Source organism: the organism of the source record quoted next, unplaced genomic scaffold, assembly GCF_019419815.1.
Source record: "Pyrus x bretschneideri cultivar Hongxiangsu unplaced genomic scaffold, Pyrus_bretschneideri_v1 Contig27, whole genome shotgun sequence".
NCBI classification, from domain to species: domain Eukaryota; kingdom Viridiplantae; phylum Streptophyta; class Magnoliopsida; order Rosales; family Rosaceae; genus Pyrus; species Pyrus x bretschneideri.
This window is the reverse complement of record NW_025999579.1, coordinates 824,674-846,682: the sequence shown is the minus strand read 5'-3', so window position 1 is coordinate 846,682 and position 22,009 is coordinate 824,674. Positions and strand designations below refer to the sequence as shown.

General features: G+C 36.7%; 2 protein-coding genes across 2 annotated transcripts; one reads left to right on the top strand and one right to left on the bottom strand.

Moving 5' to 3' along the window:
• The first annotated feature begins 598 nt into the window (after positions 1–598).
• LOC103950576 (tubulin beta chain-like) lies at positions 599–3,435 on the top strand. The gene is made up of 3 exons (XM_009361805.3): positions 599–1,405; positions 2,047–2,316; positions 2,480–3,435. Exons 1-3 carry the CDS (start codon positions 1,012–1,014, stop codon positions 3,163–3,165), a joined length of 1,350 nt encoding a protein of 449 aa, XP_009360080.1. The 5' UTR covers positions 599–1,011; the 3' UTR covers positions 3,166–3,435.
• A 1,165-nt stretch (positions 3,436–4,600) lies between these two features.
• On the bottom strand, positions 4,601–8,313 carry LOC103950575 (phosphoethanolamine N-methyltransferase 1). The gene is made up of 11 exons (XM_009361804.3): positions 8,101–8,313; positions 7,882–7,997; positions 7,005–7,142; positions 6,767–6,904; positions 6,520–6,663; positions 6,070–6,180; positions 5,844–5,985; positions 5,473–5,753; positions 5,192–5,353; positions 4,953–5,081; positions 4,601–4,857 (listed from the first exon to the last, which is right to left on the bottom strand). The coding sequence occupies exons 1-11, from the start codon at positions 8,117–8,119 to the stop codon at positions 4,759–4,761; spliced, it is 1,479 nt and encodes a 492-aa protein (XP_009360079.2). The 5' UTR covers positions 8,120–8,313; the 3' UTR covers positions 4,601–4,758.
• Positions 8,314–22,009: the final 13,696 nt, after the last annotated feature.

The window sequence follows — 22,009 nt, the reverse complement described above, 5'->3', positions numbered from 1 at the left end:
AAGTCAACAAAAAATGTCTACGCATAAGGAAAATGAAACAACAGAAACGCCATTGTGGGACTTCAGCCTCCTCCTAGTAAGTGACGATGTGATTATCTACAAAGAAGAGCATATTTTTGCCTTCTAAAAGTAAGACCAATTTGATTAGTAGTATATAGTTTCACTAGTTAGAGGAGATTTTAAATTCGATTAACATGAATAATGACACTTTGAGAAATAATATGTATTATGATGAGTTCAATACGTACCTCAAGAAATAATATGTATTTATGAAGAGTTCAATACGTACCTATAACTAGATTCAAAAGCGGGATGCAAAATGGGACCAAGGTGGCCCCAGAACCACCCGGAGTCCGGAAATATACTTGAGAAGGTCTTCTGAGGACCCTCCTAATATTTTGTATGTGTCACTTTTGTATTTACTTTTGATGTCATACCTGCTAAGCATATCTGAATAAGTTGTGTCGACAACACTTGACAAATTCTTTAGATATCATTCATCAGATTGTTTCGACATATGTTAATATCTATTAATATGTACGAAACATGATTTAACTGACGACAACAAACCCACCAAGTCTTGGGTCCGCCACTTAGTAGACTTATTGTGGTGTCGTAATCTTTCTGATATTGTGAGTGCATTGTAAAATACTTAATAAAAAAAATTAGGAGATAATATATAAATAAAAACATGGCCCTGTTAAGCCGGCGATACTTATTGAAACAGCCACAGATGGCAACACCTTTGACGTCCCATAACTAACTAACTACCCCCACTACCTGTCGCCGGACGGACACTCCTCAACCGTCCAGATCAAACTCCCAACTTCCATATCAGTTATCACCCATATCCCCACCGTTAGATCATCCTCCCTCCCTCCTTATAAGTAACTACCCCTACCCTTCCCTCCAAAAATAACCCTTTCTTTCAAGGAAACAGAGTCGCGGGCAGTTTTATACGTATTTATCTTACGCATCTTCCCCGTTTTACCCCCTACACATCGGCGAAAAATGAGAGAGATTCTGCACATCCAGGGAGGGCAATGTGGGAACCAAATAGGATCAAAGTTCTGGGAGGTTGTGTGCGACGAGCACGGCATAGACCCCACCGGGCAGTACACCGGTAACACCGACATTCAGTTGGAGAGGGTCAATGTTTATTACAACGAGGCCAGCGGCGGCCGTTACGTGCCTCGCGCGGTGCTCATGGACCTTGAGCCAGGCACCATGGACAGCATTCGCGCTGGGCCTTACGGCCAGATTTTCCGGCCAGATAACTTTGTTTTTGGACAGTCCGGGGCCGGAAACAATTGGGCTAAAGGTCATTACACGGAAGGCGCTGAGCTTATTGATTCGGTGCTCGATGTTGTTAGGAAAGAGGCTGAGAGCTGTGACTGCTTGCAAGGTAACGTTTATATATCTATATATATATAGTTTACTTATCTATTTTCATTCATTGGTCACACAAAAAATTTTGTATGATTTGATTTATCTAATTTTATTTGTTTTGTGCTGATTAATTTGCATGGTTCACGCATGATTAATTTTTAAAAATTAATGATCTGGTTGTGATCTAATTATGTATAACTCTGCAAATTGTGTTCTAATTCAAAAGGACGTTTGTTATTAAAGAACTGTCAACATGTATTGACAATGAGTAGATACAATCATCGTCAAGATTATTAATAATGTATTTTGTACAATCTCGACTGCACGTCGTTTAATTCGAGAACTTTTTTTTTATTTAACGTAAAGTCCGACACGAGCGATATTCTTGTTGGGGGAGAAATTTGAACTTGGGCGCATAGGTTCGAATTTGGTTGGATAAAGGAGGCACATCACGTCTACAAATTTTTGTAATCTTTAGATGAAAGAACATCTCATTTTTTTGCACGGTTAGATTTTAAACTTTTTACCGCACATAACATGGTACAAAATTCAAATTCAATCTTTCTATATAATTTTCGACCTTAGTTTTTCAGATGCTTTAATATCCAGATGAGTTATTTAGATGTCACTCATATTTTAGGTCTTTACTTGATGCAGGATTTCAAGTATGTCACTCACTTGGAGGCGGAACCGGTTCTGGAATGGGAACTCTGCTCATTTCAAAGATCAGAGAAGAATTCCCAGATCGAATGATGCTCACCTTCTCTGTCTTTCCATCTCCGAAGGTTTCAGACACCGTTGTAGAGCCTTACAATGCCACACTTTCCGTTCACCAACTGGTCGAGAATGGCGATGAGTGTATGGTCCTCGACAATGAAGCCCTCTATGATATCTGCTTTAGGACTCTCAAGCTCACCACCCCAAGCTGTAAGTTGAATCCACATATGAAACTCAGCATTGCATTTTGTCCTCATTAATTCTGAAGCGTAAAATGTTGATCGACTTAATCCTGATGCCGAAAAATATGTTTAGACCTCAAACGGAATACTAGTTCCTAAACACTGAAATGTACTTTTTGTGTGTGTTCCAGTTGGGGATCTGAATCATCTGATTTCGGGAACTATGAGCGGAGTTACTTGTTGTCTACGCTTCCCTGGACAATTGAACTCAGATCTGCGAAAGCTAGCCGTGAACTTAATCCCATTCCCACGACTACACTTCTTCATGGTGGGATTTGCGCCTCTGACATCTCGAGGATCGCAGCAGTACTGTGCATTGTCTGTCCCCGAACTGACACAACAAATGTGGGATGCCAAAAACATGATGTGCGCAGCTGATCCGCGCCACGGACGTTACCTCACAGCATCCGCGATGTTTCGAGGTAAAATGAGCACAAAAGAAGTAGACGAACAGATGATGAATGTGCAGAACAAGAACTCCTCCTACTTCGTTGAATGGATTCCGAACAATGTGAAATCCAGCGTTTGTGACATTCCGCCGCAAGGTCTTATCATGTCTTCGACATTCATTGGGAATTCGACTTCTATACAAGAGATGTTCCGAAGAGTAAGCGAGCAGTTCACGGCGATGTTTAGAAGGAAGGCCTTCTTGCACTGGTATACCGGAGAAGGAATGGATGAGATGGAGTTTACAGAAGCGGAGAGCAACATGAACGATCTTGTTGCGGAATACCAACAGTACCAAGATGCCACGATTGATGAAGATGGCGACTACGTCGAAGAGGAAGAAGGAATGGGAGGTGGAGAAGAACACTGAAGGTGTTCGATTTGATGAGTTTGCTGTTTCCTGTGATCCAAGCAATAATTAAAGTGATTTGGAATGTGTTCATTTCGCAAACTATTATCTTTGACTACTGCGATATTGTGTTTGTATGGGAATTTTAGTAACTTTAGTTTTCCTTCATATGTTAAGCCTTTGCTTGTAATAACCTATATTTGCTTATAGGATGAAATTACCACATATGAATCACCTTGAAAATATATCATGCATTTATGTATTATGATTAGATGTACCAAGCATTTGTTTTTTAGCCTTAAATCTTTTCGAGAACGACTTGGGAAAGAGAAATACTACTAGACAAGAAGCTAGTTGGTATTCTTTAGCATGGCTCTTGAAATGTATCTTTGTTATTTTATTAAAAGAGGAAAATTGTATCCGGATAAAAAAGACAGATACACTAACATAGCCAACTGACTTGACCGACACCTTCTTTATGTTTTCCCATCTTGACTTGAGAAATGTTCACATGGAAAATGAATTATAGCAAAAGAACAATAATAATTTGGTTTCACAAATATGAAGGCTTAATTTGGATAATAATTTGCTTGATGGCATGAATAATAGTTTGCTTGATGGCATGGTTGGAGCAACCATACCTACTCGTACTTGGTTCGGAGTCCTCATGTCTGCTCTCCGGGTTGCTATGCTCGCAGTGGATCACCTCCGAATGTAAGCGTGACACCGTTAAGTTCTTGATGCTAATGTTTCAAAGAAAAGCTGAGTTCATGTAATGAAACGTTTTACAGACTATTCATAGTACTACCCTTTTCTCAGGTTGGAGATCTTTTGAACTTCTTGAGTGCAATATTTTTCGAAATTCATATGCTTCGAACTGAACATATTTCTAGACGCACAAAGAAAGAAAACTTCTTTGCAATGCTTGGAAATAATGTCTGTGTCGTTGCTCTCTTATCCAAAATTTGGGTTTTCATCGGAGGGTTGTTGGATAGTACCGGCTATTCCAACCAATCACCATGGACATGGACAGAGCTACGGGACTGGATTGTTGCATTTCCATGGACACCTGCAATTTATACCGGTGCATTTTCAACCGGATTATATATGCTTATGGATTGAGGTAGGGTTCCTTGCTTCACAATACTATTGTTTCATATTAGTACTCATGTCGTGACTTACTGGTGCAGACTTTTAGGTCCTCACCCCCGAAAGAATTTACAGAAGATGGTAAAGAGAAAGGTGATCTCCAACGAGTTCCAGTCGAGCATAAATTACAAAATGGTCTCGACTTCACCGGTTGTTGTCAGATCTGAAACAAATGTCACAGATTACTTCAAGTGATGTCTCCTAATTCTTTCTCCATATGTATGTAAGTACAAGTTTGAAAAGAGAAAAACTTATCAACGATTCTTATCATAACAACTGAAGAAAATACAACTCCAATTCCGTTGCATAGCGGCTAAAGTCCAAAGACATCACACTACAATTTTATTGAGTTGAAATAGGATCGTTCTACAGACTAGCAAAGAGAAATATTTAAATCACGGGCAACGTGGTTTAAAATACATAAGTCTAATAATAAAACACGGGACATAAAGATTATCAGAAGGATCAATTCTTCTTGGCAATGAACAGGCCCCACTTCTGCTCGCCGGAATCAACCCTGATCAGTTTTGCCTTCCATCCACCAACGATGTCATCATAATCCCCCTGTTCGTATTTTCAATCACAAAGAATCAGAAGAATGAAAGGATAAATATTTGATATGTTAATTCGGAAAACATGGAAATGAGGAAGAGAATTACCTGAGAAAAGTCCTGGACGAATGAATCCTTATCCTTCTCAATGGCATCCAGTTCCCGCTCCAGAACTGCTTTGAACTGATCAGTACGATCCTCAGCAATGACTTCATAAAAACCAGCATCCTCGAGCATCTGAGGACGGTATGAATGTACAAGTATTATTTTATATCAAGGAATTATGGATGAATGATTTTGAAAGACGTGCTGGTAAAAGAAATCAGACGCCAAATTTCAAAGCATACCTGACCATAAGCTTTTACATCATGGAGATCGTATCCCCTTTGCTTAATATACTCAGCAAAGTTTTCCGATGGAGTTCCAGCACACCTACAGTAATCACTGATGAGAACTTTACCGCCTGGCTTCAACCACTTGTAGAAGGATCGGAATAATGCAGGCTTGTCCTGTAAATTTTTGAAAGTGTCATCAGGTCATCAATGGAAGTTTCGCGAAACTTGACAAATTAATATGAAGTTGCTGAAGGAGCATGACTCCCACAGATAAATGACAAGGGCGCACTTACTTGAATGTGTAAAATGGTGTCGCGGCTGTATATCACATCAAAGGTATTGTCAGGATAAGTCTTTTTTGTGCAATCAGCAACTTCAAACTCGACAGTGCATTTGAGTCCAATGGATTGTTCGAGAGCAAAAGAAATCATATTCACAGAGAGGTCAATGCCAATAACCTCAACATCAAAGTTTGAGGCCATATAGAAGTCACCTCCCCCGATGCCACAGCCTACATCAAGAACTTTCTGGCCAGGCTTCAGATCCAACTTTGCCACAAATTCTTTCGTAGTTTCTGCTCAAAAGAGAAGGGTTCGCTCATATCAGGCATGTTAGGACAATCAATCAGAGAACCAATGATAAATAATCAGCCAACAGCTATTACCGATCCCTCCTGTGCTCACGAAACCTCGCCCAAAGACACGCTCATATCGTAGTATGCCATTATTTTTGTACTGAACATTATCCAAGAACTGCTGGAACCCTCTATCATTTTCTGAAGGGACTTTCTGCCATAACCAGCAGATCTGTAGTAACCAATAATGTTGTCAGCAAGCCAGTTGAACTATAAGAAAGGAAAACTGCTGAATAAACTTCTACTAGTTTTATACCTGATTTTGATTCTTTTTGTTCCGAACATAAGCGCCAATACATTTGCAACTAACAAGAGAGAGTTCAAAGAAATTCCCGGAATCATCAGGCATGCGGCATTCTTTGAAAACCTGCAGTACAAAGTAACTCATATATAATTGTCTGCTAAATTATTACTTTGCATACAAGCACAAAAATGACAGAACTATATACTTTTGATACAATGCCATTAGTCATGGGAAACTTCACTAGGTGTATGTTCATGACTTTGACTTTATATCACATTTAGTTTATAGGAAAGAGCCGGAATTAGAACATACATCTTAACGTGAACGCATATTACTAAAATTGAATAATTTCGAGAAACTACAATGAACTGAGACCGATGATATATAATCTCTTCATCATTTAGTAAACAAAATTGAGCATTTCCATAACACATCTTAAAAAAAAGTAGTAAGAAGGCAAACCTTGGTATAAAATCTGGGTTCCCTGTAATGGGTTGGGTTAGATTTTCGTTTAGAGTCTCCAGATTGGTGGAAACAAGACTCTCGGAAAAAGATGTATCCACCGACCTTCAACCATCCCATCATCCTTTCCACCAATTTCTCTACCTGCAGTGCCGAAAATTTTCGATTAGATTTCAGAACAAAATGACAAAGAAGTAACCTCTGTCATAATCCTTAAGACACATTGAATAGAACCAGTGCAAATTACCTCCTTATCTGACAGATACATAAGAAGCCAATTTGAGAATATCAAATCCACTGATCCTTCAGAAATCTTCAGATCAGGCGATGCCACATCAGCGCACATGAACTTGACGTTCTTATGGTGTCCATTAATGCTTTCATTCTGGAAAGTAGCATATCAAAGATTCAAAGTTAATCAAAAAACAGACAGAAGTCTCACTTTCAGTGTGAGATGAGAACCGAAACATTGATCACAGCATCACCTTCTTTATCACACTGTCAATGAAGTCCAATGCGACAAGCTGACCGGCCTTTTCAGCTAATTCTCCAGTGAAACGACCGATCCCAGCTCCGAGTTCTACAACCGATTGACCCTCATAGGGAGGGAGCATAGAAAGCACCTGATAAGATCCAGTTAAGTCAAGCCTCGAAAATGCGATAGTGACTACGTGAAAACATCATCTCAACACACACCAAAAAAAAAATAAATAAATAAAAAACACAAACTGTTGACAAAGGAAGTTCCTTTCTCAGCTTCACATAAAAAATAAAAAAAAAGTGAAAAACTGAGAGTGCATATATCCCATAAAAAAATCAATGCTGCTTATAAAACATGAAAAATGAAACATCAAACATAAATTTGTTCCGAATGTCAATACTTGGTCACCCAAATTCTCGAAAGTTCGTTTCTTCTTTTACTTTGGAGCTTCTTGTTTAAAAAGAAAAGTGTGGTGGTCAAATGAATTAAAGATCTTAAGTCCATAACTACAATTTTCTTCTCATTTAGCTTCTGCATTGTAACAATGGGATCTGATTCATTCAGATTTCGTAAAGTTTCATGTCTCGAATAATCAGGGCTCTGTTAGATTCATCATAGAGTTCTTTCTCAAATCAGTCTTTCGGTCCGAAAATCAACTCCGATATTACCTTAAGTTTCGAATTTTTCAATCAATAGTTCTAAAGTCCAAATTTTTTTGTAAATGTCATTACTTCACCAATTCATCAGCATTGTCGTTTTTTATATACATTCCTTTTTTTTTTTATAACTATACGTAGATATATCGATATAGATATAGATATAGGTATAGACATAGATATACATATACATATACATATTGGTATAGATAGATATAGATAAACCTCAGGTCGTTCTTCCTTGTCGAGATCAGAGGCCTTGGAGTCGAGCATCATGGCCTCAACCGTCAAATCGGCGGAGTGCTCCACCCAGTAGTTCTTCTGCACCTCCCGTTCTTCACCTGCAATAACAATTCGAAACTCAGAGGTCCGAATCGAACACATACATAACTAACCTTACAATTAATCAAAAACAACGAAAATGCGACCGTCACAGACTCATACCATTAGCAGAAGCAGCCATTGTTGACGGTGATCGAGAGAGCTGAGAATTGGAATCCGAACTCGAACGAGAGTGAGTGAAATGAGGAGGAGAAGAAGAAGAAGATGGGGACTAAGATCCCTCAACTGCAATGCGTGATCTCGAAAAGCTCCTGGATCTTCGGTTGTTCGCTCTGCCTCTCTGCCGCATATATATAGGCGTATATCTAGAGGGAGAGAGAGAAATGGGAAGAAGGAATCGGGAGCGTGAGAGTTTGTTTCAGCCGGAGCTGGACGATGCAATTTATAGCAAAAAACATGGAGCATGGGCATTTTGTTAACTTACTGTATTTGTTTTGATAGTTTTGGTTATGAATTTGCCACTCGATGAAGGGCATGACTCACCAGTCAGCCGTTCATTTTCAGCGAGAAATTTTTCTTTGTAGCAGGAACATGGATGGTACACCGCGTGTTTTTATATAAATGGTGGGAAATTTTATTTTTTAAGTTATTTTTTAACACACAAATCCCAACATTTATATAGTAACACGTGATGTACCACTTTATGTGCCGATCACAAATCTCTCGTTTTCAACGGGCTCACAATGAATCAGTGACACTCGAACGCACGGGGAGTTGCGACCAACCGGTGGCAATATCTGTTTTTTACTTCACACCTCCAATCTTTTGACGCCACGTGGGTTTTGAGGACTTGTCTTAATGCTAAATTGTGGTTTAATTCTGACTACCTTCACACAGTCATTTTCACTTCTCACACACCTCTTCAATTTTCGGCATATAAATTGAATGAATTGAAGAAGATCAATGAAAAAAGAGCGAAACAAATGAAGCATGTCCAAAAGTAAACCAACCCTGTTGACTGCTATCAAAAACCCCATTGGATATCAAAGTCACGCAATCTAATTCAAAAATCTTACCTTTTATGGAAGTTATAACAATTTATAAACTGGTTATCGCATTAGCTCTTTTATTTGCAAATCCCTTTTTTTATTCCAAGAATACATATTTATATTTTCTTGGATTTGATACTCTTGTTTTTTCGAATTATATTAAGATTTAACTCCTAAAGATGTGTGAAAGATAAAAAAAGAGATAAAAATAGGTGTGTGAATAACATTATTCTTAATTTTTCCTTTTGTTATATTGGAGAGACTCAAAAGAAAAATTATGATTTAATTCTTTTAAGCTTAGTGAATTTTCACTTTAGTTCATATCGTTTTGGTTGTAATGGTTTAATTTTGTTAACTTTTTAAATATGTAACTATAAATTGGATATTTTGTTAAGTATGTTAGAATAGTGTGTTTTCTCGTCAAAACCAAATTCAAATCCCTCCCCTTTCTCAAAATTATATTAAACAAATTGTGCTTTTGCTCGAACAATAATTTGTATTAACATTCTAGTTCGTTGCTTTGTTCATCAAATTACGTGATATTAGAATTTAAATTTATTAATCGAAATCATTCATTTTCATAATCATCATTTAAAAATATCATCACCACAAAAACAAAACAACAAAAAATAAAAAAATTTATTTAGCCATAATGTATTGATTTTTAATAAAAAGCATTATATTTTCTTTAAGGGTCCACTAGTATCAATAAGTAGATTCTTATTTGGCAATTATTTATCTGTCCTAGTCGATAACACGTGGATGTGGGGTGGTAAGATTGCCTTAATGCATTATGAATTGAAAGAGTCCAATTTTGTCACATTTTCATTTTTAGTGAAAAAAATCTCATGTGTGCATGTGCGTGTGCATGTATAAAGTATAATAGCCAACAATTGGTACTTCTAATTTAATTATCTTATAGCTCTTCACATTGAGGAGAATTTTTCAATTGATCCGAAATACAGGGTGCTACATTACATATTATTATACAATTAGAATAAAGTTTTTTCTTACAAGTGTCCTTCAAATTGTATAACAATATGTGACGTACTGTCCAGTGTTCAGGGCAAACTAAAAAGGCTCTGCACATTGAGGGTGTGCAAAAATCGTACAATAATTCTAATTTTTTTTATATCCACTATGAAATGCAAGCATATATTATAGAATACAATCCTTTTGATTGGAGCATTTTACTAAATTTGAAGTAACAGTCCAAATTTGCACAAATTTTACGAATGAAAACAAATGTTAGCTCCATAATACATCATCATATAGAAACTAACATGATTTGAGTAATTTACTATTTTGAAAAACAAGTGAAGGAAGAGTCTGCATAAAAATATGAGATATGCTAAAGGGATTTTTTATGGAATTTCTGTCACCTTATAGTTTAATGACAATTCTCATTTTAACATTGTAAAGTATTATGCTAAAACATGAGATGACATATAGTTCACAAAAAATTCTAGTTTAAGAGGATTCCCTTTGCATTTCTCTAAAAATACTATAAATAAATGAAAATGATAGATCCAAGGTCTTTATAACTTTTTTAGGGCTCATAATCCCATATCCCATCATATTGTAAATATGTTTTCGAAGAAGAGATCTGAACCCAGAAACATCAAACAACCTACCAGATGCTTTGCTATCGATTACTCATATCTTTTGTGAATCTAATATGGCTGCAACGACTAAAATATAACGACAGTATCATCATAACTGTATTTGGTTCACAATTTTTTTAGTAATGTTCAAATGTACATGAACTATATATGATTACATGATTGTAAACATCCTGAGAGGATAATCGTTGTAATTGCAACTTGTTCAATAAACAAAGATGCAAATATGCCCCGTTTAGTCTTGTTCCTAGTAGCCCCTTCTCGTAATTTGAAGAACCACCGAATTTTATTGTAGACGTTTTGTTACACTTGACGAACAATACTAAAATGCAAATGCTTTTGCGGGATGGAAATTTAAATGCAGAAAGAAGCCTCAACCAACACTATGACGAACAATACTACTAAATTTGGTGTAAATATAAATAAATAATTTAAAGTAATTCAGTAACTTACGTAGATATTTGATTCTGATCACCATATACTATATGGTATGCAGTCGAAATACGTGGTATGTGATGTACAGACGCATGTGTCCTCTATTTTGGTAGGGGATGTGTTATCCACACATTTCTTTTTATTTCTAACACATTTTTTGTTAATTTTTATCCGTTGATCTTCTTCGATTCATCTGATCTGACGGTTGAAAATTAAAAAGATGTGTGAGAAGTAAAAAAATGATGTATGGGTATCACACATCTTTTAGTAGGGATCTGCTGTCACGTGCTTCGCCAATAATTGATAGGTAGCCATAAAGACATATATGGCCTCAGCCAATTACGTAAGCTGCATAGTGGGAACTTGGAAGGGTCATAACTGACTTGACGTTGCATGCGGTACCGCCAATCAAAGGACAATACTTGGAGATTGGCTTGTCAGTACCAAATTTTTACTGACTTATTAGACCGCCCAATTATTGTCCAACATCTATCTTCAAAATTCACACCTAAATCTTTCTAACGAGAAATTTTTCAGTGTGTTAAGTACACATGGTACATCACGCGTCACTATACAAATGGTGAGAGACGTATGTTAAAAAGTTAATAACTTAAAAAATAAATTTTTTCATTACTTATATAAAAACATGTGATGTACTTTCCGTGTTCCAATCACAATGAAAAATTTCTCCTTTCTATCCTGACAACCAAACACCTATTTTCTTTCTCCCTTCCCTAAGCCACCAGCCTCTCTCCTCCGTCATCGTCATTCCTCGCAAATCCGGCCAAATTATCGCCCTTCCTCTGCAAATTCGACCGAACCTATGCACCGACCAAAAACAATTTTTACAGGTGCCATGAATTTGATTACTTAACGATTTCACAAGATACAATTAATCATCGGTTTGAAAGCGGATCAAGGACGGTGGCTGGTGGTGGTGGTGGTGGGTGAGGACCGCTGTCGAAGGTGCAAAGGACAACGAAGATGGCGACTCCCATCTCCATATGGATCTTACTTTGTTCATCTTGAAAGAATTCATTTTTTATTTGTAATTATGACAAATGGCTGCCATGGTGGTGATCGGTGTAGGCGAAGGAAGATGAAGGGAAAAGGGTGAAAAAGTTGCAGGGAGGTGTTTGGTTGTGTGTTTAGAAGAATTCTAAGTATATCAAGTGTCCTTAATTTAGCGGGCCACATAAGCAAGTCAACATGTTGGTTATTCACTGGCGAGTACCAAGTATTATCTCACGTTTATCTTGTTTTCTCGTACAAAAGCACATCAAACAAGAGTAATATGATATTCTTACCATAATTTTATATCACATTTTTTTATCATTTTAAGTGGCAGATGAGTTGGACAAGCTACATCATTTAATTTCAATCTTTTTAAATGATGATCGTGGTATACGAGGAGTCTCCTTCATCCACCTAAGATTATTTAAGTGTTATAATTAATAAAAAGATTGAAATTAAATGATATAGCTTGTTCAACTCATCTGCCATCTAAGATGGTAAAAAATTATGATACAAAATTATGGTAAGAATAACATTACTCATCAAACAATGACAATTTGTCGTCTTGCGTACGGTGATACGAACATTGCATGTGTAGTTTTTTTATCTTATTTTTGGAAACTACCATTGCATGTGTAGTTTGGCCTTTTGGATTTGGATCATTTTGCTCAAATTGCCATTGGGAAAGGGAATGCATGGGATGCTTTCACCTAACTTCTGAGGGTGCATTGTTTTACCGCTTTAAATTATGGTGTATGCTACACATGCACATGTTCTCTCACTAGGCATCTAGTTATCATTGTCTATGTAGGCACTACGTCATGCTTTAACGGAAGCTTTGACGGAAAGGCTACAATCCTCACTTTAGATATGAAATTGGAATAAAAAATAAAAACTTGATGTATCAAAGTTTGAAAATCACGAAACTTAGAATTAGCTAAAAATAAAAAGTAAGAAAACCAACATCTCTAAGCAGCCATTGTTGACAGAAATGGCGATCGAGAGAGCTGAGAATTCGAATCCGAGAGTGAGTGAAATGAGGAGGAGAAGAAGAAGATAGGAACTAAGATCCCTCAACTGCAATGCGTGATCTCAAAAAGCTAATCTGCGGTTGTTCGCTATGCCTCTCTATTCCACATATATATATATATATATATATATGCGCGCGCGTGAATGTGTGTGTGTATACAGAGAGAGAGAGAGAGAGAGAGATGAGAAGAAGAAAGCGGGAGTGTGAGTTTGTTTCAGTCGGACCTGGACGAGGCATTTTTACAGCAAAAGCATGGAGCACGGGCATTGTGGTAATTTTATGCGTTGGTTTTGATTATTTAGGTATGAATTGCCACTCAATGAAGGGCATGAGTCAGCCATTCGTGTTCACCGGGCCAGCAAAGAAACAGTGACACCACGTGAAGTTGCGATGGGCCGGCTGCAAAATCTGTTTCGAACGCCTTTTTTACATCACGCCTCCAATCTTTTGACGCCATGTGGAACTGGACAATTTGGCTTGAGGCTAAATTGTGGTTTAATTTTGAGTAGGTTCACCACGCTAATTTTTACTTCTCACATACTACTTAAAAAATATGATTTTTGTTCGATAAGAATTTGAAATAGGGATTGGTCCGTCTCATACATGAATAAAATACCCCAACTGTTTATTTCATTCAATGTGCGTTTTCCTCAATGAACTTTGGTAATATGTAATATTCTCGACCACCGAGAGAGGAGCATAAGAGTTATTAATGCATTGAAAGAGCCAAAGGCATGGAATAGGGACATATATGTCTCAAAGATCGGGTATTTTGGGAAATGCTGTTGTCACGCTCTCTCAATTTCCAGTTGTAGGATCAAATGAATTGAAGAAGACTAATAGCCAAAATTTAACAAAGGGGTGTGGAAGGTAAAAATAAGTGTATTTTTTTCTTTGCAAACGATATTAGCCCCATGATAGGCTAGTAATAATGTGGTTCAAATTCGTTTTTGGTAATAATCGAACCAAACCTCACTTACAAGTGAAGAAGAATATCACTAAATCGTAATACTAAGTGGCAATAAAAATAAATGCATTCATAGCACTATCCTTAATTTTTTTTCTTTTGTTATATTAGAGAGATTCGAAAAAAAAAATCTATGATTTGATTCTTGGGTAAATTATATAAAACTACCTCAACTATGGGTCAAACTACAATCTCATACCTCATGTTTTAAAAATGACAATCTCATACTTTATCTTACGAATTTGTTGTAATGTAATACCTCCATCAGTTTGTTTGTTAATTTTTCTATTAAATGCTGACGTGGCTTGAGGCGGGGCCCACTCCTTAGCCAAGTGGATAAAATTATTAATTAAATATTAATAACATATTAATAAATTATTTTAATATTTTTATTTAAAAACATGTGGAACCCACCCCTTCTCCCTCTCCCCTCTCTCACATCCAATCTCTCTCATCTCTATCTCCTATCTCTTCCACATCCAATCTCTCTCCTCTCTGTCTCTCACATTAGATGTCTTTCCCCTCTCTATTATATCTCTCTCTCACATTCAATCTCTCTCCTCTCTCTCTCTCACATCAGATCTTTTTCCCCTCTCTCATATCACCCTCTCACATCCAATCTCTTTCCTCTCTCTTTCTCTCACACATCCTCCAGATTTCTTCCTCCATTCTTCACCTTCATCCTCCATATTTCACAACCCATTTTGTCCGTTTCCCAGACATTCAAATCATCAGAGAGAAAAAAAAAAAAAAAAATTCACCACTCTCCTCCAGTTTTTATTTTTTATTTATTTTTTTATTTTTTTTCGCAATGGGTCTGTCGGGCCTGGGAACAAGGTCGAATTTGGGGATTTGGAAAAAGAAGAGGTAGAAGGCCGGGATGTAGGGGTCGAAGTAGAGATAGAAGATGACGTCGGCGAGGCGACGAGGATGACAACAATGAGGGGATAAAGTCGGGATCTTGTTCCAGCGGGAAGGGATTTAAGATTTTGAGGTTTTAGATTGGGGAAGATGGATGAGGGTGATAGGTTTATAGGGGGTGGGTTTAATTAGCGGCAAGGATTTGGTGGAGGAGGAAGAGGAGGGGGACGAGCTCCATGGGAGGGAGTGGAGATGGCCGAGGAGGACCCCATTGGAACGGATCAGGAAAAAGGGGAGAATTATAGGGGGTGGGTCCCACATTTTAAAAATTAAAAAATTAAAAAAATTTATCTTTAAGTTATTAATATTTTTATCCACTTGGTTAGGGAGTGGGTCCCGTCTCAAGCCACGTTAGCATTTGACAGAAAAATTAACAGACAAACTGACAGAGGTATGACATTGCAACAAATTCGTAAGATGAGGTATGTGTCACATCCAACATCGCCCAGGGGAGTGGATCCTATAAGCCTTATATGTATATTCTCATCTCTACCTAGCATAAGGCTTTTTGAGAACTTATTGGTCTCAGGTTCTATCGAAACTCTGAAGTTAAGCGAGTTTGCGCGAGAGTAATCCCAGGATGGGTGACCCACTGGGAAGTTCTACTTGCGTGAGTTCCCAGAAACAAAACCATGAGGGTGTGGTCAGGGCCCAAAGCGGACAATATAGTGCTACAGTGGAGTAGAGCCCGGGATGTGGTGGGGGCCTGGGCCAGGATGTGACATATGACATTGTTATTTTTAAAACATGAGATATGAGATTGTAGTTCGATCCATAGTTAAAGTAATTTTATGTAATTTACCCTTTAATTCTTTTAGGTTTAGTGAAGTTTCCCTTAGTTCATATCGTTTTGATTGTAATGGCTTAATTTAGATAGTTTTCTAGAGCGGTTGAAGAATAATGGTATGATTTTGTTACTTTTTAAAAATGTAATGACAAATAGGACTTTTTGGTCGTGGGGAAAAGTTACAAAAAATTCAATTATTGTCGTTGAATGGAAGACAAAAGCATTTTTAAGTATGTTAGAATAGTGTGCTCTACCTTCAATATCTAATTCAAACAAATTTGAATTAGAGTATCGTCTTAATATGAAAACGTGATTATCCTTGATGCAACAATGACAAAACTATAAGTATTAAACCGCCTTGATTAGATTTAAAAGGGTAATGCTAAGAAGATTGAATTTTTAAACTAAATTATGTATTACCAATATGAAATAAACACGTTAATTGACAATTAAGTAATAATTCAATCATCAACAATCACATCATTTAGTTTATAAAATTCAGTTTATAAATTTAGTCTTTCCAGCCTTCTCCGATTTAAAATACCAAAACGTTAAATTGATTCTTATTTGTATCAATAGCTTGTTCACAAAAAAAAAAAAAAAAAAAACGTGATAACGTATAATCCGGGTTCAAATTTATTAATCCCAACCATATATTTTCATAATCATATTTAAAAAGACCACCACGACAAAACAAACAGAAAAAAAAAAAAAATTTAGCCATAATGTATTGATTTTTAATAAAGAGCATTATATATATTTTCTTTATAAACAAAGGAAATGTGATTCAGGTGTACTTTTGATTAGTGATTTTTAATCATTTAAGGGTCCATTATAACCACGAGTTGGTAGTCCAGTGGTAAAAGGCAGATTACGAGGCTTTTTTAAAACTAAAAACAGAAGGTCTCGAGTTCAAAACCTGTTGCTAGTGTGGAAGTCAGACTTGTGCCCAGAAGGAGGTTGAAATGCCTCTGTAAGCCTTCTCGGCCCCTGAAAAATGTGGATAACTGTGACTTGTCACCAGTTGTCCCCCTTTCAAAAAAAAAAAAAAAAAAAGGGGTCCACTAGTATCACTAAGTAGATTTTTGTTTGGCAATCTGTCATAGTGAATAATGAATAACGTGTTGATGTGGGGTTCGTAAGATTCTTTATTGAGAATTTTTTTTAATGATATTTATTTAGAAATTAAAAGAGTACAATTAATACAATCATTTTTTTTAGTACACCAACATTTTTACACTAAGGGGAGGGGAAGTTCGGCTAAGCCACACAATGGGCAGCCTAATTTGGTATCGAATTTGTCATCCACGAGATTCAAACTTAAGACCTCTCACTTCCAAATGAAAAGGAATACCACTAGACCGTAGTACTGAGTGACAATTAATACAATCATTTAAGAGTACAATATCATGTGAACCATTTTTGTTGGATGATAAGTACAACAATGCAAACAATAAAAGCCCAGACATTGGTTAATGTCTCCCCGCCCCAATTTCGTTTGAAGAATTGAGTTGGATGAAGGGGGCTAAGAGTGCGTTTGTTACACCGAATGATCTTAGATTATACTAACTTTAGAGATTAAGTTGAATTAACTTGTCATGGACTAAGTAGAATAAGGATAATAAAGCACTTGGTGAAGTGTCGAAGTAAATCATGACTAAATTAGTTTTTGAGTTCGAATACCATTTTTGTCATTTTTAATTTAATTTATTATTATTAATACACATTTTTTTATTTGAGTCTCTCTCATCCCTGTCCTCTACTTTTCTTCTTTCTTCTGCTTTCTATTCCTCGCACTTCCAGATTTGCTCCCAGTCAAAATCAAACCCATATTTTCTCTTTATTTCATTTGCTTTCTCTTCAATTCAAACCCATATTTCTCTTCTTTTAATTTACTTTCTCTCCAACTCAAACCTAGAAAAATTCCAAATTTTTTTTTTTTCAATTTGCAGAGGCTTCGTCGGATGCATGGGGATGCTTTCACCTAACTTCTTAAGGTGCATTTTTCGACTACTTCAAATTATGGTGTATGCTACATGTACACTTGTCCTCCCACTTAATCATCATTAACTTTGATAGAAAATGGTTTTTAATTTTAAAAATAAATATACATAAATAAAAATAAACAGTAAGAAAACCAACTTCCCTAACCCAATCTCGAAAAACACCATCCTCCCCTTCCTCCCTCCTCGACCCAAAAAGCATCACCACCACTGAAAAAAAAAACAGCAACTGCCACCCTATCACCCAAGCACAGAGACGGATCTACTAAGGGACCAGGTAGTCCTGAGACCACCGGAAGCTTGAATAAGTTACATGTGAGAACCACCCAAATCTAGATTGTGGTGAAAGAGGAGCAGTAATGGTTGCGGATTGTAGGTTCTGCCCAAAATGAGAAAGAAAAAGACCCTTTTTTTTACTGACATTTTGAGCCAAGTCATTAAAAAAAAAAAAAAAAATGCACAGCTAGGTGTGAGAATCTTCGCATCACGTTTGAGAGCATTCAACAAATTTTAACTCAATTTCGAAGTTCAAACCATTAAAAAATACATAAAATCCAAACGCATTTTGAGTAAAGTCAAACACCAAATCAAATTTCACCACATCTAACGCAATCCCAGTTCACTCTACCAAATTCTAATTCCTAATTGGCTAACCCCATTTCCCACCCCACAGGGATTTTTCTCTGCCAGAACGTGGCCGGTACACAAATATAATAATACAATCGTTTGAAACAATTTTTTTTTTCAAATTTTTAATTAATTGTATTATTATATTTGATGTACCAGATCGTGTTTTCGACACACTTAAAAAAATTTCCAACCAATGTTATATTGGAACCACCTGATAACAAAACCTTGGATCCGTCCCAGCCCAGGCCTAACAACGGTGACAAACACCCACCTAACCAGCACCGCCACTACCTTTCATGTATTCTTCCGTGTTGTCCATTCCTCCTCCTTAACCCTTCTTTTAAAACCCACAAACACCAGCCCCATTGACGAATTTTCACCCATCGAATCCCAGTTCTACACCAGAGCCAAAGTTGGCTATCCTTTTAATTATATTTGATTTATTATTGTTTTAATTCTCCGGTGCTTAGCCTCCAAAGATTATTAAACAAACCCATATTTATATATAATCTGTTGTAGAAGACGGTCTCTTCACTGTGGCTTAGCCTCATGGCTTTTCTGGCCTTTGGCCTTCTTTGAAATCTGTCGCATAATTTCACAAGGAAAAAAAAAAAAAAAAACACTCAAAGTTTTTTGCGTCTTGATCATTTAACACGTTTTAAGTCCCACCCATTTCAATGCACAGCAGTTTCAATGGTAGATGTGGGAGGGGGAGAAGAGAGAGAGGAGAACGCCTGAAGAAAATGGTTGGGCGCATGCAAAGGTATGAGGTGGCAGCCGCCGTCAAGTTCAGGCGAATGATTGGTGTTTATCAAGTCAGGTGATTATTGAACTTTTTTTTTTATCTTTATCTATGTTTTGTTTATTTTTAATTCTTTTTTTTTCAAAATTAAACAGAAGGTTTTAATGTAAAGTTTACCTATGGTTAACTGATGAGATGATACCTAAGAGAATGTAACTGCATGGATAGCATATACCAGAGTTTAAAACTGGTAGAAACATGCTCCCAACTTTTGATGAGCTCCAATAATGTATATATGATTAGCTAATTAGTGATTTAGTTAGACATAAAGCCAATAAGGGTGATTACAAAGTTCTAAGAATGACAAAGTCATGAGGGAATACGGGATATTGAGCTTGTTTGAGATTGGTTTTGTAGAAAACACTATCGTTAGGTTTTTTACAGTAGTTCAAATGAGTGTGAGACTTATATATAAAAATAGCGCATTACAAGTTTAATTTTTATAATACTACTGCTACGTTATGCTAACATAACAATGGTACTTCCATTGATGAATGCCAGAAACACAAATATTGCAGAAACTTAAGATCGAAGAAATGAATATGAGAACAGAGAGAGAGAGAGAGAGAGAGAGAGAGAGAGAGATAAAGAAATCTCTGGTATCTTTGTATTTTGTTCAGAATGAATGAATACAGTAGCCTTACGATCTTCTTATATAGAATCTTAGGCCTTAAGCTAGCTGACAGTTACTAAAGGTGGCATAACAGACTTGCTGAGATGGCATCTGATGTGGCATTATCTTCAACATCCCCCCTCAATCTCAACTGGGGTTCCCAAGTTGAAGATTGTAGCAATGACGATTGAATGCTGGACTATGCGACCCTTTTGTTAATACATCAGCATTTGATCTTCAGTAGGAACATACACTACTTCCAAATCATTCTTTTGTACCTTCTCCCTAACAAAATGGTAGTCTGTGTCTAGGTACTTGATTCGAGAATGAAACATTGGATTTGCACTCAAAGCTATTGCAGTCATATTGTCACATTGAATGATTGGAAGTGTAGACAAGTGAACTCTTAGATCCTTCAAAATATTTCTCACCTATGCTATATCAGCTGTAATGTGTGCAAGAGCCTTATATTCAGCTTTAGTTAAGCTTCTGGAAACTGAATTTTGTTTCTTTGTGCCAAGATATGGGATTGTACCCCAAGAACACAACATAACCAGTTACTAATCTTCTGGTATTTAGGTCTGTAGCCCAGTCTGATTCTGAGAATGCACTAAGACTAAACAATGTATTTGCAGTATAATTAATTCCAATGTGAATTGTACCTTTCAAATATCTGATAATTCATTTCACTGCACCAAAATGTACCTCTGTTGGGGCATTCATGAATTGACAAACTGAATCTGCAAAGGCAATGTCTGGTCGTGTGAAAGTTAAATACTGTAATGATCCAACCAAGCTTCTGTATAGAGATGGATCTGCCATTAGAATTCCTTTTGCACCAAGTATTGACTTTGAGGCTTACAAGGTGTATTTGCAGGCTTGCATGAATCCATTCCTGCCTTGTGAATCAAATCATTAATATACTTTGATTGATTAACAAATATATCACCATTTGCTTTATATTGAATCTGTAAACCTAAAAAATAGGCCAGCTTCCTTATATCCTTTAATTCAAACACTTCAGACAATTTTGTAATAATATGCTGGACCTTGAATGTATTTAATCTTGATAGGATGATGTCATCCACAGATAACAGTAACACAATTGTATCAACACCATCATAGTTAACAAATAAGCTTGTATAAGAAGGAGATGCAATGAAATTCAATGCACCTAAGTAGCTTGTGAACTTTGAATTCCATGCCCTAGGAGCTTGCCTTAAACCATATAGTGACTTGATCAGTTTACATACATGATTTGGTTTAGTAGGATCAACAAAGCCTTGAGGTTGTTTCGTATACACATCTTCTTGTAAATCACCATGCAAGAAGGCATTTTTAATATCCAATTGCCTTCACTCCCACTGATTTACTGCAGCAACTGCTAGAATGATCCTTACTGTTTTGTGTCTTACTACAGGACTGAAAGTATCCAAGTAGTCAAACCCATGCTCCTGAAAAAATCCTTGAGCCACTAGTATGGCTTTGTACCTTGACACACTTCCATCTGGATTCTTCTTAATTTTGTAAACCCATTCACTGCCAACTATTGATTGATCATGTGGTGGTGGAACCAGTGTCCATGTTCCCTGTGCTATGAGAGAATCATATTCCTTTTGCATTGCCAATTGCCATTTTGACATACTAGCCGTTTTTCGAAATGTACTAGGTTCTGTCATATCACTAATCTCAGAAATTAATGAGTACCCTCCAGTAAATAAGTCATTTTCATTTAGCTGTAGTGATTGCAATCCTGGCTGCATAATTCTTTCTTTTAATAGCTCAACTTCTTAGTCTAGTTATAATAAACTCAGAAAGATTGATAAGACAGACATTAGGTTCTAATTCTAAGCGTACAGGAAGAATTACCTCAACTTATGATGAAGAATAGACAGACAACATTTGATTTGTACCAGAGTGATGATGACTTGGAGAATGGTGCTGAATTGGAGATACAGATTCCATAGCAATTGAAACTTTGTCATTAGGCTCACTGTGACTTGAATTAGTATTGATATCTGTTATTAACTTAGTATTATCCTCTACCCTTGTTTCTTCATGACTCACTTGTCTATCTATACATTCATGTCCTTGCCTTGGATATTGTTCACCTAGTTCAGGTAAATGAATCACAATATGTGATTGAGTTGACTTAGGCATCTCTCTTGTATTACATGAACCTGTATTATTCTCCTTCT

What these genes read in the sequence shown, in the direction of transcription:
- LOC103950576 (XM_009361805.3), top strand. Translation starts at nt 1,012, where the DNA reads ATGAGAGAGATTCTGCACATCCAGGGAGGGCAATGTGGGAACCAAATA. An exon ending in GAGCTGTGACTGCTTGCAAG is followed by an intron (nt 1,406 to 2,046) that starts GTAACGTTTATA and finishes TACTTGATGCAG; the next exon opens with GATTTCAAGTATGTCACTCA. An exon ending in CAAGCTCACCACCCCAAGCT is followed by an intron (nt 2,317 to 2,479) that starts GTAAGTTGAATC and finishes TGTGTGTTCCAG; the next exon opens with TTGGGGATCTGAATCATCTG.
- LOC103950575 (XM_009361804.3), bottom strand. An exon ending in ACAAGGAAGAACGACCTGAG is followed by an intron (nt 7,143 to 7,881) that starts GTTTATCTATAT and finishes GGATCTTATCAG; the next exon opens with GTGCTTTCTATGCTCCCTCC. An exon ending in CGTGAGCACAGGAGGGATCG is followed by an intron (nt 5,754 to 5,843) that starts GTAATAGCTGTT and finishes TCTTTTGAGCAG; the next exon opens with AAACTACGAAAGAATTTGTG.